At 41.8% G+C, this 20,217-nt stretch overlaps 1 protein-coding gene across 2 annotated transcripts; it reads right to left on the minus strand.

Annotated features, from left to right (window-relative positions):
* Positions 1 to 3,504: 3,504 nt before the first annotated feature.
* LOC131248562 (U-box domain-containing protein 44-like) lies at positions 3,505 to 11,939 on the minus strand. Of its 2 annotated transcripts, XM_058248901.1 has the most exons (5): positions 11,739 to 11,939; positions 9,707 to 11,095; positions 8,951 to 9,254; positions 5,500 to 5,987; positions 3,505 to 5,403 (listed from the first exon to the last, which is right to left on the minus strand). In XM_058248901.1, exons 2-5 carry the CDS (start codon positions 10,931 to 10,933, stop codon positions 4,405 to 4,407), a joined length of 3,018 nt encoding a protein of 1,005 aa, XP_058104884.1. In that variant the 5' UTR covers positions 10,934 to 11,095; positions 11,739 to 11,939; the 3' UTR covers positions 3,505 to 4,404. The 2 variants fall into 2 exon arrangements, with proteins under 2 accessions (XP_058104884.1, XP_058104885.1); XM_058248902.1 differs by having other exon boundaries at positions 9,707 to 11,939.
* Positions 11,940 to 20,217: the final 8,278 nt, after the last annotated feature.

A 20,217-nucleotide genomic window follows, 5' to 3' on the forward strand; every position in this document is an offset into this window, starting at 1 on the left:
TGAGTTCGTCATTTGGAGGTCTGACAAACATAACAGCGTTGCACTGCTTTACCCATGTCACTTATCAATTTCAGCCAATAATACCATTCATTAACAAGAGCTCGTGTCTTATTTCGTCCAAGGTGTCTACGAAGGCCCTCCATGTAGCTCTTGGATAATCTGCTCCTTCAGAGAACTTTGAGAGATGCACAGTTGATTCCCTTTGAATAGGATACCATCTTACATATGTAGGTTGTTATGGGTAAATTTGAGTTGACCTAATGTATGAGACACGTGATAGCAAGAGCATCCGAAGGAACTCTTTAAAGTACCTAAGGGTTAGAGAAGATGAGTTGAGCAGAGAAACTCAGTGATCGAGCTGAAACAATTAAACCGGTTTGGAAATAAGACTCGTCAACAAACCTACAGACCTCGACTGCCAACCTCGACCTTGACTTCATACAACGACCTTGATCTTGACTTTGACCTCGACCTCCAATCCAATCCAACCTCAAGGTCGGATGTTGATCTTGACCTCGGATGTCAACCGTAAGCTCGGAATGGAAATACCTAGAGAGAATCACGCACCGTGTATGGGCGGGATTCTCCAGTGAAGTATCGGCTAAAGATTACGCCAATCGAGGCATAATTTGAGAAATATTCAAGAACAGATTCCGACTCCAATATGGGCCCCTTCGGAGGCCACCTATAAATATACCACCTTGCCCAAAAGAAAGGTACACACAACTATCGTGATTTTACTACGCCTACTTTTAAGTCCATACACCTTACTTAGGTATCGGAGGGTCCCCGGCCACAACCGGCTCCCCCAGTGTCTTCTTGATTCTCCATTAAAATGCAGATACCTAGTAGCTCATTGGAGGTGAGATAGGATCCAACTGGATTTGAGCAACAACTTTGGTCGGTAGAATGACCCTCTTGGCACCTCATCCATGTCAATTGCCTCGCATTAGCCCATTTTGCTAGTAAAAAGACGCTAAGATTGAACATCACCTGCGAATTTATCATTGGGTACGCGTATCCAGGCTGTCCAGTTGCGAACATGTGCTTCAAAGTCTACAGTCACATCAGTACATCGCTGGCCATCACATTTCGGCAAGATTTCAAGCTGATCACTCCATGAAATCCCTCCCAGGACAATGTTCACGGCCCACCTTAGTATATCTCTAAGAAGGAATGACCTCATCTTCAGCAAATGTATTGCTTGATGAGGCCCAGGATTCTGAACTTGTGGGACCCTTACGTGGTCCAGCCTCCATAGCAATGATCCGATGGGCCAGTCGTGGACTGAACCAGCCAATTGAGGGTGCCACATTGTTTCAATCAAGCAGCAACCCAGATAGGCCCTTCAGAACATGAACTTCAAGATTCACAGGAGGGAATACCATGTTCGGCCGACTTAGTGCCTTCTTCCTTATTCAGGCAAACATACTGCACACATGGGGCCCACCTTCTAATCACCTAGACCATTCATCTGGAGGGGCCTACCATATCTCCCACCAGGTGGTCCCAACCAATCACTGACTTGAAATGGAAAGTTAAAGAGAACATTTCTAGCGAACATTCGATATGCAATGAAACAAATATCGGATGGTTGCAATTGTTTTACTGAGGGAATTCAATTCGCCATCCATGGTGGGGCCCAACGGTGAACAGTCTCAATAGCTGAAAGGTGCGCCTCTTGTATAGTGCAATCAGGGTCAGATCAGTGTATTATCTAATGGTGGGGTCCACCAGATGAACAGTCTGGATCAATGAAAGGTGCTCCTCTTGTCTAGCGCCATCGGAGCCAGATCAGTGTAATATCTTATCTTTTGCAGCGAAACAGCATGGATTCCAAGGATGACAATGGTTGCGAGGTGGAGTCCTTCGTAGCCGCACTGGTTTACCTAGTTACTGCGTGGTGGCTCATGGACACCATCCCTGCCTGAAATCTGCGACATAGCCTCACTCCTTGCAAACAGCCCATGGAGCTCCCAGGTGACCCACATGTTCTACAATGCCTCGGTCATATGGGAGCTGATCAGACTACGAAGACTCTCCAGAGACCTCAGCACTAAATCAGCCATCAGCCAGTTCTTCCTAGCTGGGCCCCTTGCTGCTTTCCTTGTCTAGTTTGCCCACAAGGCCTTACTGAAGCACCATTGGGTCTGCCTCGTTAACATGCCCATCCTCATAGGCACCATGCATAACCTGCTTCCGGCCACGCCTGTCAACTTCACTAGCTGGATCATCATCGCGTTCATTTCCGGCTTCACCATGTATAGGTACTGGCATGATTGGTGGCAGCTTCACAACTACAAGCTCTCTGGTGCACTTGGTGCTGGTCTAGCCTTCATGGGGTGCGGGCTGTTTCTGACCTTGGAGTTCGAGAAGATCAGCCTCAATTGGTGGGGAAGCAAATTGGACAGTTGCCTGTTGGCTTCTGCCTGACAGCAGAGGGCATCATTGTTGAAGGTTGCCCGCTTTCTTGAGTCCAGATTTGTGCTGCTGTTCACGGATAAACCAATGTCAAAGGAAATACAGTTGTACGTAGATTTTTCATTCCATCTGAATCATTTCTCCAGTGTAAATGGCAGAAAAATGGCTCTTTACTGAAAGTTTGTATGGATCTCAAGTACTTCATATAGAACACCATAAGGAATATGTGGTTTGATTTTATTTTTATTTTTTTTAAATTTGAAGTTTTTTACTTTCTCATTTTTATCAATATAATTGAGTTCCTTCTACTCTCATATTATACGAGTCATATTATCTCTGCTATCAGGGTGAGAAAAAGTTCTTCCAGCTGAAAGAAAAAGTCCTGCCTGACTACAAGGAATATGTGGTTTGATTTTTATGACATGCCATTTTAAAGGAGATATTTATTTATTATTATTATTATTATTTTTTGAGGAATTATGAGGTCCTGATGCACCAGGATCAGAATCAGGACGTGCCCATTCCATACATAAATGAGGCCCATGGCTCAGAGTTCCAGACCATTGTGTGATGGGCCTCACTTTTGATGGGAGTCGGGAGATGCTCCAAAAATCTTCCAGATTGGAGGATCTTAACTCCTATTCCTTCAATTAGTAGCCTATGTGTAGATGGTTGAGAAAAAAGTAAATGTAACGTTCTGTAAAGGAAGACCAAAGATTGGATAGATAGGGTTGTCCAACCTGGATGCTTTTGCACATATCCCCGCTCCACTGTGGCACCATCAGATCAATAGTCTAGATGACGCACCACACTCCCCGCTTTTATGGAAATGTGCATCTATCTGCATCCTGAAGCATGACAGTAAGTGCAGCCACAAACTTAGAGACTCCAGGCAATGGAACTTTTGAGGTAAGGCTTTCCTGCCATTTGGCTGAGGATGTCTGCCGTTTGTCACCTGGTTGCTTGAAGGAGGCTGTTACGATACAAACAACCTGAAAATCTGAAATAGTTCTGGGTTTTGAAAGGCCAGGCAGTGCTCAAAGAAACCTTGCCATATTTCAGGGGGAGGAGACATCAAACACATCAAAACAAATGTCAGTTAGATCTGAATTGTAGAAATCCAGAGAAGCCAGAGGTGTTTACACTGTTTGTCATATGACTAATTGGAGGAATCAGTGAGAGCTCCAAACCAACCCAAAAATCATCCTGTTCTGGAATGATAGATTTCATTTCAAGAGGAAAAGGAATGAATTAAATACAAAAGAAGAGAAGAACATTGACATCCGAGTTGGAGAAATTCAAATACACTGCTGCGTCTTTCTGATTTCCTTCAGCTTCAATATGCCCAGATCAGCAGAGAAATGATAGGAAACGCTCATTGATACCCAGGGATGAATCACCTTCCATACAAATAAATCATGTTCCTGTCCAATAAAATGCAGAATCTACCTCCATGTCTACTTACAAACATCCGACAATTTTCCATGCCCCTTTAAGCATATCCAGCTAAGAACTCAATGCCACCCGAATCCGCATTCTTGATCCCCTTTGAGAAGAGGGCCAAAATCCAATCAGCCTTTCCGTGAATGAGGATTTGAAAAACTTATTTCTGAGAGATTAAAGTCATCTTAGCTCCACTTCTTCAGATGTCAGAGCCTATGCTTGCCCTTCCCTGCTATAAAGATGAGGAAATCCAGAAGAAGTCACATAGGTTTGTGGTATACACAATAAGAGGAAGACGATAGGGAATGCAAGCTTCATACGACTCTTCTCTCTGAGCCTTCTGAGGTCGAAGCAACTCATCATTTTGATAAGGATGACCTATGTTCACTTCACCAATGGCAAATGATATTAGGTTCGGAAGTTCGTGAGTTATTCAAAGAATCAAGCTGTGCATCATCAGCTTCTTTGCATGCTAAACTTTGTCAATGTGCAATTCCCCATTCAATTCAAATCCAGCCAAAGATGGTACTCCCACCACCATTAGAAATAAGAAGACTGATCGTGAAGCACATTCAAGTGAGCAAGTATTTTGGCCGCCAGTGGTTTCATAGTACTGGTTCCTCTCTGAGTTATGTCAACTAAAGGCATCTGAGCCGAAGCTCCATACTTGCGCTTGTGCTCCTCCAGCCGGAAAATCCTCTCTAGAACATGAAGAGCCTTCTCCTGCAAGTCGGCAGAAGGGGAGGTCAGTAGCTTTATGATCGCTGCAATTCCTTTCGCCTCAGAGATCACCTTACTGCCATCCTGCAGCCTTTCAGCTTCGATCAGTGTCGATAGCGCACGTAAAGCAGCCTTGCTGGCTCCAACATCCAGCTCTCCAAGCACCCTCACCAGTGGTTCCACTGCATTGGCTTCCAGAAGGCAAAATGACGACTCGACCGTACACATGCCCAAGTGCACCGGGCAGCCAGGTTCAGGTGGAGGTGAGCAGCACAAGAAGCCCCGGCGTTGCTCTACTCGCCTGCTCAGGCCTAAAGAACTATCAGAAAGTTGAGCCAGCGAAATGGCAGCATTGCGCTTTGTCAAGGCAGTGCCAGATGACAGCAAGTGGACCAGCACTGGGATAATGCCGGCGCTGGCTGCTCTCCTCTGCCACTCGGGATTTGACGATACGGTGAAACGGCATAAAACTCCAGCAGCATTCTCTATTAGCTGATTTCTAGATGAGCCATTGTGGTTTCCATCAGTGAGAAATCCAATGACGATGGGAAGAGCCCCAGCATCTAGAAGGAACTGAGTGATCTCAGTATGGTCTGGAGGGAGGTTAGAGATGATTCCCATTGCAGCAGTTTTCTCTTCCTCATCACCAGAAGTCTTAATTATCATGAGTAAAGTCTCCACACACTTCTGATTAACATGCTCTGATAATGTGCCGTCGTCACTATCTACCGTCAAGCAAAAGAACAGCTTCACGGCATTTGCCCGAATGTCTAAGTTATTGTGCTCACATAATGGAACCAAAACGTGAACTGCTGAACACTGTAAATAAACACAAGCAACCAGAATCAGTAAAAAATAACAAGCGCATAATACTGTCTAGCAGACAAGAGAGAGAGCAACCACATGGAAGCCTACCTGTCTTAGCTTAGCCCTCATGTCCGTTGCTGAGGGTTGTTGGCACATAGCATGAAAGGTTCGGAGAATGCTTCGTTGTACATCAGGGCCAGTCAAGCTAATTAAGGAGAAGAGTTTATAGATGTCATCATCAGATTCCAGCAATGTCACTGGTGTCTCACCAGCTTCTGGAGACGTGGCTGACATGGCAAGGTTCATGATGGTAGCTGCCACCTGTTCTCTCAAAGTTTGAGACGATGTAAAGTAGTGGAGGAGGCTAAGAAGCTGACCTACTGCCCCTTTTCTAATCATCAGCAAGCCATTTCTGGGTAAGCTTGAGAGGTTCTGAAGAGCTTTAACAGCCACCTGCTTCACCTCCGCATCACCTTCGAAGATCAATTGAAGAAGCGGCTCTAGCACCCCATCGTCAAACAGAGTGGCCTTGCTGTGATCAGTCAACTCCATTTCAGACAAAGCCTTTGCCATGATCATTTTCGAAGCATTTGATCCTGCATTATGGATAGTCTTGAGTGCTTACAAATAACAAGTGATAATGGCACTTTTTATACATTACAAGTTCAGCAATCAACCTTGGAAGGATAATTCGCAAGTATTTTGAAAAAGAAGAAGATGATGAAATTGTAGCTTTTAGCTAATTGTTACTTAAGTAAAAATAGATTGTAGAAGAAATTTGTTGGAGAGAGAGAGAGAGAGAGAGAGAGAGAGAGAGAGAGAGACTAGGGTAACTTGTGTTGTGTATGTTAGTCTCTTGCCTAACACACACAGATATTAACTTGAAAGAAAGATACAATGCTCCACAGGAGTACAAAACATATATACACACACAAAAACAAAATTATATGTATTTCCACTCTCTCCCTCAAGTTGGAGCATGGATATCAATCATGCCCAGCTAGGAATACATACGACGAAGATGATGATGATCAGCATGGATAGTTGTTGCCCCTAAAAAACAACTTAGCAGGATACAAGATCTTCGATTATTGATTATCTATAGAATATAGCTTGAACTTTCTTCGTTCGTTGAATCTTCTATTCAAATAAGAGGTCATAACCAAACTCGACAACTATCGAGTCACCAACCCATCATTCGCATTCAAAATCTTCTCACAAACATGTGCAACATTGCATAATAAATTAGTGAAGTCCACTCACAATACTTGAGAGGATACACACAATAGTATATGAAGACATGCATGCAACATGTGCAACACTATGTGAGTGAATTACACTCATACAACTAACAACAAGGGCCCAATAAAGGAAGAGATATGAATAGAAAAGAAAACCTCCACTACTTTTTTTTTTAACACATGCACACACACCCCACACACGCACTAGTGGAATTTCACCACCAATGGGTACTCGAACCCTTGACCTGTTGTTGAAACTCCTGAGAGTCTACCACCCGAGTAAGAGTAAGGTTAAGTTGAGTCGAGCAGTATGTCGAACACTTTGTGTGCGCAATACCTTTAAGCATGGAATGAAAACATCAACTACACAATCACCATCAACATGATTCGACATTGCATTTCATAACCCAATAAATCAGAATAAGAAGGAATAAAATAAAAAAATTCAGCAAAAACCCAAAAAACAATGGCCAACTACACCCACTTCTCAAAAAAAAAAAAAACGTCATAGCACACCCAAATCTTGATGAAACTTCATGATTCTTGTTTTTGGTGGTTGCTTAAGAAGAAATAAAAAAATTCCAGCAAAAACCCAAAAAACAAGGGCTGACGACACCCACTTCTCACAGAAAAAAGTCATAACACACCCAAGGGGCCAGGGATGGAGTTGATTTTGACCCTGAATTTGAGCAGGTTGGCCTGTCAGGCCAGCCCCATTTGAAAACTTGATTTTGATTCACCTGGGCCTAGACCCAGCCCATTGACAGCCTTAGGTGGACCAACGATTAGACCATCATGTGTCTAAAAGCACTAAAAATTAAAGGAAAGTTGTTCAAAGCATTAAGGGAGATCTGGACATCCTGTAACATCAACGATTGCTCAATTCTCAAGGTAGATGTCGACTAGAGATAGAAGCCAGAATATTTTATGCAACTTTCTTAGAGCGAGATTCATATCAAGAGCCTTGAGATGCACTAGCTTGAATAAGGGTGGATGGTGAGGGAAATTAATCAGTTACTGGTTGGTTGGCTTATTCACAAACATGGAGGAAACTCATGTCTGGACATGTGACCATTCATGGTCTTTCCAATCAGATCTTCTAGCAGAGTTGTATAATGCAAAAAATGTTCACTAACCGTCTTGTTAACCAGGAGAGCTTCTATTGTAATGGCTCTAATAACAATTTCTTTTGCTTGGATGGCCAAGTGATTGTAACTAAAGAGTGGGCAAATTGTCAAAAGGATGTTGCCTCATATAGATCTCTGCCATTTCTTTGGTGACGATGGGGACATGGGAGAATAAGCTTCATCTCTTGATCCATTCTCCGCCTTGCAACCGTACTGTTAATTCTTCCATAGCAAACTTTACAGGATCTGGTCCAGCAATGACCGTTCAATAATGCCTTCCAAGGTGACAAGAAATCCTGGATGAAGTGATACTTTGCCCTTTTGGCCTAACTTGAAGAAAATAGTGGGTCTGCATGATACCTTGATTGGTAAACATGCGTGCAAAGAACAAACAATTGAAAAGCAGACTGAAAACCAACGTTCATAAGAATGGTACTAATGTCATTTACAAAACAAAGACATGAATGGGAAAATGGATATCAGACTTAAATGAAAAGCAATAACCAACAATAGTAAATGCATTTTCTGATACAAGTTTCAAGTGGCAGTGAGTTTCACCAGGTTGCATATGTGCATTGATTTGGCTAAATGACTAAGAGTAATCATTCTAGTAGTGCTGATAGGCTTTGTCAGGAAAAAAAAAAAAGGAAAAAAAAAAAAAAGAAAAAAAGAAAAAAGAAAAAAGAAAAAAGAAGAAGGCATATGGGGTTCACAAAACACACAAGGATCACAATATGGACTTGGTTATAGGCAAATTCACATGCTAAGAAAAGTGGTAGAGAACTATGTACACTAATGAAGGTTTAAGACCAGGCAAATATGGCCTTACAGCAAGCCTTACTTGAGACGTAAGATCTTACATTTTGATGAACCACGTTTCATTTTCAGCAATTCATGGAATAATGAATGTTCCGAAGTGACCTCTTAAAATTTAAAAATAAAAAATAAAAATGTTCGGAAGTGTAATAAAGTAGTCTTTTGCAAGATATGTTTGACCTTGTTAATAAGCTTAAGTGATAAGTCATTTCTTGCTAGCAAATTTTTCTACACTGAGCCAGGACTAAAGCAATATTAATAGGATTTAGCATAACTACAGAAAATTATGTACAAACTTAATATTTATTTAACATCCACGGGAGCATTCTTGTTCAACCAAAAAGCTGCAAAGAATGGCATGATTAGAGAATGCACCTGAAGAAAGCCGCTGCAGCAAAGGTTTGAAATAATTTGCCTTCGCCATCTGTACAACATTCTGATCAAGGAATGAGAGGTTCTCCAAAACCTCCTTTGCATCTTTCGTAGCTTGAGCATCATCACTGTTTTTTATTGTCACCAGAAGGAGTATGCAACCCTGTACCTTCCCAATATTGTTGGAGACCATGTCATTTTTTGATAGTTCCAACAATAAAGCCACTGCCAGTTTACTTTCACTGATATGCTTTGCAAGAGAACGGACAATGAAGTCAATGGCATTATCCACTTCAGCAATTCTTTTCTGCAATCACCAATTTCAGTTTGTTCATGAGAAAGAAGCAAGAAATCTGATAGCCAGATAAAAAGTTGTCCTTGTTGACTAAGTGAGGCCTTGATATAATATCTCAGTAAATGGGATAATTTAGTTGGTATCAAACAATGACCTATGTTGGATTATTAAATGAAATTCCAAGGATTAAACTCCAGTCCCAAGATCTGGTAAGGGAGAAAGGCTGATGTTATTTGGGCAGCCAGTTATCAAAACTATTGCCAATCAATCACGATAATTCCTGTTGCAAAATGAGATTGCAAAGCTGATCCCAAATAGCTGGGACATGGCTATGATGATGATGATAAAATCAATTACAAGGCTTGGTTTACAAGATGCTGAAGTTTTGTTCTCTATCAGGCCCTGTTAACCAAAACAAAAAATGTAACTGAAGTAATGAGTATGGATTTTTCGAAAAAGGATACCTTATTGTCGTCACTATCCTTAGCCAATAAGCAAAGGATGGACAAAGCATGACTCCTCATCTGACGATTGCTTCCGCCAAGAAAGCCAACAAGTATTGGTATGTAATTCTCCAATGCTACCCATTCTCGATGCAAGTCTCTTTCTTTGCAAAGATCCTGAAGCTGGCTCAAGCACTGAAGAACTTCTTGCTCATCACCTGAGCTGAGCTTAGGCTTCATGGAAGCGATTGTAATCATTGCGTTTCTATCCTTCCATTCTTCAATCGATTTCCGAAGAGTAATGTTAGGCCTTAGAATTTTGCTATTCAAGGAAGTCATGGTCAACGGGCAGGTGGTATTCCCATCCGCAAACCACTTCTCTATGGCGCTTCTCTCAAATGTCTGACCAGATGAAGTCTCCACTGGTTCGAACATAACATCGCGGGTAATCGGACAGTAAAATGATTGAAGGGGTTCCAATGGTTGATTTCCTAAAGAATTCCGCTTGCTGTAATATTTCTTCTCTTTCTCTTCAGGAGACAGAGCCGCATCTGCCCTTCCGAGCAATGCAATAATCTGATCCATTTGAATAGCCTCTTGCTGGTCCTTTCTAATCTGTGCATCCGCTATTTCGTTCTTGAATTCGTCGAGTTCCCTCTTCAATGCTGACTGATCGTTCGAGATTCCAACAGCCTGTGCAATGAGGACCATCAAACTATTCGCATAAGAACGGTCAGCATTCCTCTCCTGAATTCCTGATTCAATCCTCTCCAACACCTCTTCCTCCGCAGCAGCTGCCTGAAACTCAACCGTCTGCATATTATCACAAAGCCTACCAATTTCCTCATTTATGCTCAACGGAAGATCCAACGAAGCCAAAGGGATAAGGCTCAGCGCTCGGCTGATCTCTCTTGTCGTGAGCTGTAAGCGTTTGACAATTTTCCTACAATTGACTAACAGGTAGAGCCTGTTTCTCTTGTTGCACTCCTGAGTTAGCTGCTTCGCAACTTTTATCTCTTTTCCAAGGATCTCCACGACGTTTTTCAAGCTCTCGGAACTCTGGATGTTCTTCAGCTCTTCTAGGACAGGAACAATCCTATCCAAGTAACTAGAGAGCATTGCGAAGCTCTCCTTCTCAATGAGAACATCGTGGGCAGCCTTAATGGTCTCATAGATCTCCTCGATAATCTTACTAAGGACTTCCGAAACCGGAACAAGCGAAGCATTCACAAGCATATCAGTCGACATTTTGGATACCAGAATTCAGAAGCACAGAACAAATTGCTATCTGCTCATGCACATAACTCCAGCAACAGTAGCCGAATATCGGCGTAGTGAAATTCAACCGAGCAATCAAAAGAATTTCGAAACTCCTCCAGATTTGTCCAAGTTGCCAAGAATCATGGCTTTCTGAGCAAAAAAGCTATTTCAGAAAGACATGTTTTCAATGTTTAACAAAAGACCAAAAGAATGCAGTTCAAGAAAAAAAAAAAATCTTTTTACTTTCACGAGTGGAACTCAGGAAAAAAACATCACGAGAAAATCTGCAAAATCCACAGATTCTCTCCGAATTTCAAACAACAGATTCTCACTAGAAGGAAATTCAACCACACCAGTTCGATTCGCAAGCTCAAATCTTCCAATTTTATCTAGAAGAATCTCAAAGTTTAAGGGAAAAAAAAAGAAAACACTCGGTTTTCATGAAAAAGGACCTCGAAAACCGAATTTCAAACAACAGATTCTCACTAGAAGGAAATTCAACCACACCAGTTCGATTCGCAAGCTCAAATCTTCCAATTTTATCTAGAAGAATCTCTAAGTTTAAGGGAAAAAAAAGAAAACACTCGGTTTTCATGAAAAAGGACCTCGAAAACCGATTTAGACCAGATTTTAAAAAAATCATTTGGATTCAACTCGTCTCAGTCGGGATTCCCAAAAAAGAGTCGATTCCTGTAAAAATCAAATCAAAGAGCTAGGGTTTCAAGAAGATCCCCTGGATTCATGAAATTCTCATGGTTTTAGCCCGCGAAAGCTCGGAAACAGAAGAACTAACCTCGAAGGAGAAGAAAGTCGACGAAATAAGTGGAGACTCGATGAAGAAGCTCTGTACTTCAACGAACTCCAAGCGCGATCGCTTCGAAGGAGATGATAGCCGCCAGACTAGTTGAACAGAGGGAAAACAAAAAATAAAAATCGCAGAGACTTCTCTCTCCTCTCTTGAGCGGAGTCTCGCGACTCTCTCTCTCTCATCTTCCTCTTTTTACCGTTGTCTTCTTCCCTCTTATTTCTTTTCTCCTTTTTTCTTATTTCTATTGCGAATCGTACTCGCGGGAACACGTTTTGTTATGCAATATTGACTAATCCTGTGGGTCCCTTTCTTAGTTGTCTTTTTTTTTTTAATAATTTTTTTTTTTTAAATTTTAATTTATTAAATACAAATAACCTACTCGCTTGAAATTGCCTGTGCATCAGGGACGCGGATTGCCTACTGATGCTGGGAGGCGGATTGCCTGGTGTACCGCACACCACCGACCTGGCTGATGTGGTTATGCGTCTTGCGAAGACGAGCGTTTACGATCCACAAAACCGGACGCGGATTTCCTGCAAAAGCCTTTGTAAGGAAGTTCCTGCGATGGGATCTTAGGTGGGGCCCACCGTGATGTTTTTCAGGAATCCACTCCGTCCATCCGTTTTTTGAGATCATTTTAGGACATAAAAATAAAATGAACTGCATCCAATGCTCAAGTGGGCCGAAAACATGATAATTGAACGTCCACAGTTGAAATATTCGTGGGCCACTGAAGTTTTGAATCATGCTAATATTTGTATTTTCAGTTCATCCCAGTACGAATGACGTTATTAACGGTATGTATGCATGTAAGTCGAACCCAGGGCGGTTTCAAGGTTAGGAATTTCGCTAACCACCTTTTCCTTTAATACAGCCCATTTAAGTCTTGGATCCTGCTAAATTTTGGTCTCATAATCTAAAATGATCTCAAAAAACGGATGAACGGAGTGGATTCCTAACAAACATCACGGTGGGCCCCACCTAAGATTCCGGTGCAGGAAATGCGAAAGGCTTTGCAGGAAATCCGCGTCCCACAAAACTGTTCAAAGGAGAATAAAGTTGCATTGGTCAGTGATGACCGTTCATACATTTTGAGAAATCATTTTAGAGAACTAATCTAAAAGTGAATCATATTCAACTTTCAACTGGACCACACCATGAATAACAGTGAGGGCAATAATTTTCACTGTTAAAACATTTGTAGGGCTTATGATTATGTTTATTTTCCATTCAATTTCTTTATAAGGTTACAAAGAGGTAGATGAAGAGCAAAAACAAAGATCATATTGATCCAAAACTATTGTTATTCGAAAAAGGTTTCAATGGTAGACATTCAATCCTCCGTTGATTTTTGCAGTGTGGTTCACTTGATCTGTCGATCTATTCTATTTTTAAGCTAAGAAATTAGGATGATCTCACCAAGTGGATGGACAGTTTGGATGTAACAGATACCTCACGATGGGACCTAAATAACTTGGCGACGTTAACACACCAGCCAATCCGCTTCTCTGATGCGTAAGTAGCCGGTAGGTATCGTACGGTGCTCTAGTCGGGGGAACGGATTGGCTCCTACGGGAACGGATTGGCTACTCTCCCTGACACCAGCCATTGGCTGGTGGTCGGTGCTCTGTGGGGTCCACCATGATGTATGTGTGTCATCCATGCTGTCCATCTATTTTTATATATCATTTTATGGTATAATAAAAAAATGAAGTATATCTCAATCTCAATTGGACCACATTATAGGAAGCAGTGTTGAATGAATTTTGACCATTAAAAACGTTTTGGTGGCCATAAAAGTTTTGGATCAAGCTAATATTTATTTTTTCCCTTCATTTGGGTCTTTATGACAAATCAACAGATTGGATGTCAAATAAACATTACAGTGGGCTTTAAGAGGATTTTAATTGTGCATATCCATTAATTATTTTTGTCCTCTAGTGTGGCCCACCTAAGATTTATATTCCTATCATTTTGTATAAAAAGCCATAAAATGATCTGTAAAAATGGATTAACGGAATGGATGAAACATGTACATCATGGTGAGGCCCACAGAGCACCGACCACCAGCCACGGGTTGGTGTCAGGGGGAGTAGCCAATCCGTTCTCGGCTCCTACCCCTGCCACCAGCTAACGGATGATGGTTGGTGTTTTATGAGCCCCACCATGATGTATGTATTTCATCCATATTGTCCATCTATTTTTTCATATCATTTTATCTTAAGAGACCAAAAAGTAGGCATATCCCAATCTCAATCGGACCACATTAAAGGAAACAATGTTGAATGAGCATCCACCGTTAAAAACCTTTTAGGGGCCATAAAAGTTTTGGATTAAGCTGATCTTTGTTTTTATTCCCTTCATTTGGGTCTGTATGACCTAATCAACAGATTAGATGTCAAATAAACAGTACAATGGTCCTCGGGAGGATTTTAATGATGGATATCCAATTACTATTGTTTTCCTGTGGTGTAATCAACCTGAGATTTATAACCCCTCTCATTTTTTGGGATGAAGAACTAAAATGATCTTTAAAAATGGATGAACGGAATAGATGAAACAAATATATCATGTTGGGCCAACAGATCACTGACCATCAGCCAAGGGGCTGGTGGTATGGGGAGTAGCCAGTACGTTTCCTCTGTTGGGACGCCCTTCTCTAGCCCCGAACGAGCAGTTCTGTGGGCAGGCCCACCGTGATGTATCTGATTTTCCAAGCCGTCCATCTCTTTTCTCATGTCATTTTAAGGCATTATCACAAAAATTAGCAAGATCTAACGCTCAAATGAACTACAGCACAGATGACTCTTGCATTTAATGCAACTGACATTTAATGTTGTGTGCATTTGATGCAACTGAGGTTATTATTTGGTGTGGTCTACTTTAGCGTTGGATCTGCCTCGTTTTTGAATTCATGCCTTAAAATGATATAAGAAGAGGTATGGTAGGATTGGATAAACAGATAGATCATGGCGGGCCCACCCACGGAACTGCCCGTTCTGGGCTAGAGACGGAGAAGGTAGGAAGCAATCCACGTCCTGCTACGTGGCCCCTCTTGTGGATGTGGTTTTGAAACACCCTGTCCTCCGTGCTGTGTGGATGGTACAATGTTCATGTCAAGCCACTTGTGCAGGGTTTGGCTATTTATTAGATGGTCTCATTGGATACTTCTCACATTTTAATGATAATGATATTTCACAAAGAGTTCGGTTGCAAATAAATGAAAGTTTAGCTCCCACCAGCCATCCATTGCAGACACCATGGCAGTGAAATGGAAGTAATGTTGTATTCCATGCAAGTTGTTTAGTAGACAATTGTATATTATTTATTTAATTCATTTGTGTACATGAATCAAGAAAAATAATGATACTGTGTCTTCAACCTTTGACGGATAATAATGACTGTATACTTGCTTAGATGGGATAAACAAGATCCATAGCTCAAGTGGTAGAATGAGTGAAGATAACCTCATTTCAATGCTGAGGTGCGGGTAACAGTAGTGTGTGTACTAATGTTATTTATCTATATGTGTGTCTGTGGACGTGGATTGCCGTCCGGGCAAGGCTCTGTGGGGCCACCGTGATGTAAGTGTTTTATCCAAGCCGTTAATTGCTTTTCTCATATCATTTTAAGGTATGAGCGAAACACTGAGCAAGGTAGAGTGCTTAAGTGGACCACAAAGTGGGGATTTAATGTCCACCATTAAAAACTTCTTGAGAGCTGGAGAAGTTTCGGATCAAACTAATATTTGTTTTTTCACTTTATCCATTTCTACATGAGCTTATTAATAGGTTGGATGATAAAATAAAAAATAAAAAATCACGGTAGCCCTAAGAAAGGTTTCAACGGTGGGTGTTATTATCAATGTAGCTTCCTCCGGTGTGGTCCACTGGAGCTGTGGACCTGCTTCAATTTTTCATACATATAACGTGGATGAAATTGTAACGTCTCAAAAAAATCCGTACAAAGACCTGAGTACCACCTCAGGTAAAAATCACTAAGGATCATATTCTGTAGAAATTAGACTAAAATTTAGTTAAGTACTAAACTAAATAAATCAGTGGATTATCTTGAACCAGTATCTATACAAACTGTAAGACCCAAAACTATCAAAATTGCTAACTCAATATTACTTAAAAACCTAGAAGAAATCCCAAAACTCAGTTGCTCTTGAGAGCACATTGAAACTTCGTATTGGACCTGGACCGCGGGTCGAAAGTCCGATGACCGCGAAACTATAAGGTTACGACCGTCTTATTGGGCTTGACAACCATCGCGGGAATCGAGCCCAAATGTATCCAAAAATACACAACTTGAGCGTTGAGTGAAGTGTGTAAGAAACGCGAATATCTTTAGAAAATGAACTAGAACTTAACTGAATTGGACCATTCACTTACGGGCGAAATTGAAGACTTCAGACCGTCAGTTTCTGACCAAACTACACCCATGGATCAGGAAAATTTTCATACACATATCCGTATACTTGTGGCCCTGATCGAGTGACAATGACCGTTGATCTGATCCAGGCCTTTCACGGTCGATCTGCTTATCCAAATGGGCCGAAATCGCATCCTAGCCTAGATCCATTGTCAGGGAACTTGCTCCATACTGTAAGTGAGTAATGGACCTCCAGATGAGCCTCATTCGTCAGAAACAATTGCCCTTTGGCTATAACCCAAGTATACCATGGCCCTGGAGCCATTTACATCACTTTTGAGCCTATATAAGGCCCTTAAACCACCCCAGCCCTCTCTCATACGAATTTCTCAAACCCTAGGTGAGAGAAGAGAGAAAAGAGGAGAAAAGAGTGAGGAGAAGAGTATGAGTTTGGGAGATCGTTGCTGGGATTCACTCTCACTACTCCACGCATCGAATTGTCTCTCCACTATCACTACACGAACCATTCCAACTTCGAATTGGGTAAGAAAACCTAACCCTAATCTTATTTTAGGGATCCAAATAAAGTAACCGACGAGATAACTAACATATTTCGTGATTTAGGTACCCTTTGTTCTGTATTTAGGAATATAAGATTCGAACCAAGTTTGATACGAGTATACCGACGAAAGGTACAGACTATAAATGTTTATGTTATAGTTTTCAAGGCTTTCAATGTCAGCAATGATTTATGTTTGACTTGATTGCTGCCATATGATCTTAGTTACGACGTTTTCGATGAATTATGCATGTGTAAACTATGTTGAATATATTATGCATTCCACGTGTTTGTTGAAATGTTTGAATGAATATGAAATCATGATTTGTGCTTGCCATGACTATTAATCTAGGATTCATGTTTATTGTATGTATGATAATCCCCTTGTGAAAGGATTTTCCATAATATATGTCGTAACTAATTTAGTATATGTATATAGCAATGTGTAGTATAAGTATTTGATAAAATGTCTGAATGAGAAATTGTTTGATGAATTGTATTTAATAAGGGTGTTGAGATAGGATCCTCAATTACCTTATCTATATGTATAATTTCTTTCATATAACCTTAATTTTCACTACACAATTTATGGATGAATTGCAATGTTTGGTAACATGTTCAATATGTTTGATAAAATGCTCAAATGAATGTTATACCTGGATTGTTTATTAAATGCTTATATGATTATCACCTGTATCAACATGCTGCATTTAAGTATGATTGGGACTACAATGTAGTCCAGGCAATTGGTAACTGTTCTTGATTGAGTGGCTGAATTAGTCTCACCATATTTGATACGTTCGGTGAGTCCGAGTCATACAATGATTGTCGACAGTGGTTAGGCCACGAGGAGTACTCACACGCTCTATGCCGATTAATCCAGCGTGTGCTCGTACCAATCAAACTCGTCTAATAAACCGATTGGCCTATTAGGTGTTTACCATGTATGTACACTACTGCTTGAATCTAAGGTATCTCTTACCAGTGTAAAGCCCATTTCAACCATGGTACCACAATCTGCTAAGACTCATGAGCCGGATATGGTGGTGTATGAGACACCGTGGTCGAGCTGTCGGCATACGCTGGGGTGACGAGCCTCCCCGTAGTGACCAGTGAGCAATCTAAACTCGTGAGCCGAATATGGTGGTGTATGGGACACTGTATTTGAGCTGTCAGCCTACGTTTAGGTGACGAGCCTCTTGTAGTGACTTCGAGTATAAACACTTGAACTTGCCTATCCACTGTTTTCATTGGAGGTGATGCCATATAACTTGCCTATCATATGTGATTAACTAGGATTGACGACTCTAGATGGATCTCCGTTTGGGTTAATGATATAAAGGGAGGTACCTTAGATTTCTGAATCTGCTAGATGAATAAGCTTAATTAAGTACTTGGCTAACACGAACATGCACCGCATTGCATGTGCTTTGGCGAGGAAGCGCACGTTTAGGAAGTTTGCCATGCGCGAACGTTAGATGAAGTCGCTGAGGGAGTGTTGGCAAGGGCATGCATCATTACTGCATTAATAAGAGTAATTAGGAAGTGATTGTTATATTGCTGCTGCTTGATTGAATTGATAACATGTTAACCTTTGCCTTATAGTACCACTGAGTTGATCACTCACTCCCACTCTAGGACGGTGTTTTAAAACACCAACCAGACTCTGATTTAGATATAGGTTATGGCGTGGCTTACGCGATGGAACTAGATTTCCTAAACGAGGAGGAGGAGTTCTCCTACATGCAGCCCTCAGGCGGGTCTGTGTAGATCTAAAGCCGCGTCGCTGGGATTACAGGGTTATGGAATAGTTGGACACATTATGTTTTGTCATTTGGTAAATTTTGGAAACAATACATGTAAACATTCAGCCCAGTTACATACTGTGAGACTCGTATCCTAGCCTGTACCATTCCATAGGCTCCTGCGGTCCTCCCGGTCGAATTTCGGCGACCTGCGATGCGTAGATAGCATTTGCATGCGACCTTGAGTGTCATCCTGTAATTTCGAGTTGGCTTGACCTAAGACCTATGTCATTGCGACCGCATTGTCACTGCAGTTCCAACGCCGCGTCTCGTATGACAATCCGAGATGTACATCAAAAGATGTAGGCCACACTTTATTTGAACCTTGATCGCATTTGTGAGACCCACCTATCACATTGGCACTTTTCCCAAGGCTAGGGTGACATCACCCTAAGCCATCCATAAATTCTAGTCAAAGCAATAATGACCCTAGCCCATACTTGCTACCTTTTCCCCAAAACACTTATTACCTAGCTAAGAGAGAGAGAGAGAGCTATCATCATTACTCTCTCTCCTTCATCTCTCTCTTCCTTTTTTTCATTCTCCATTTTTCCACCATGGTAGCAAGACCTTGGACGTCCCAAGCTCTCCAAATTCCTAGCCCTTTCCCACCTTAGATCCCCCATATCCTGCCATCAAAAAGCTCATCTCCACCATTGAAGGAGCCCCATTGGAGCTTTGGAGCATCAAGGAGGAATAAGGAAGGTGGGTGCTTCTTTCTCCCACTCTCTCTTTCTTTATCTCTTTGTGATGGTGTGATCATGTGACCCACTCAGATGGACCCCACATTGATATATGTCTTACCCACATTATCCAACCTTGTGGTGGCCCACCTAGGCAACACATTTGTAAGTGGGGCCCACCTTAAATAATATACTATATTCAAGCGTCCAGCGCCAGAGACGCTGGACGTGGTCTGTGTAGTGTGAGCAGACAGGGGGTGTAAAAAAAAAGTGTTCTTTGTTTCCTTGTTTAGCTTTTAGGTGGACCGCCCATACAGGCCCCACTTTGATGCATTGAGCCCATCCAAGCCGTCCATTCCATTCCTTAGATCATTTTAGGCGTTGAGCTAAAAATTGGAGCCAATCTAACATTCTGGTAGGCCGTCCCTTGGAAAACTGTGGGTTTCACCGTTGAAAACCCACCCTGATGGTTCTATACACTGAAGTATATCCAATATTGGACTCGTTTGGTCCATCTTGATTAGTAGAAACCAATGGATGGAGTGGATTCATCAGATGCGGGCTCCACATGTGAAGTACTGCAAATTAAAAAAAAAAAATGCAGCAGCAACTGACGCTGCCACTGTCAGAAGGCAGCAGCGCTGCCTACACGCTGGCGGGCGGACTGATGGCAGCAGTACCCACGGCTCTAGCCGTGGGCCCCACCATGATGTTTGTATGACATCTAAGCCATTCATGAGGTGGGTCCCTTCTTGACGTGGGCCCCTTCCAAAACTCAGGCCCATCCAAAGCTCATATGGCCCACATCACAAGAAACAGTGTGAATTGAACCGTCTGCCATTGAAACCCTTGTGGGGTCCACAGGAGTTTTGGATCAAAATGAAAATTGCTTTTCCCTTTCTTCCAGGTACGGGGTGACCTTATGAATGGGTTGGATGGAAGATAAACGTTATGGTGGGCCCCACGTGGGACCCACACTGATGTATGTGTTTCTTTTGCACCGTCCACTGACAGTGGACGGTGGCAACCCACCTTTATGT

Source organism: Magnolia sinica, chromosome 6 (genome assembly GCF_029962835.1).
Source record: "Magnolia sinica isolate HGM2019 chromosome 6, MsV1, whole genome shotgun sequence".
Taxonomy (NCBI): Eukaryota; Viridiplantae; Streptophyta; class Magnoliopsida; order Magnoliales; family Magnoliaceae; genus Magnolia; species Magnolia sinica.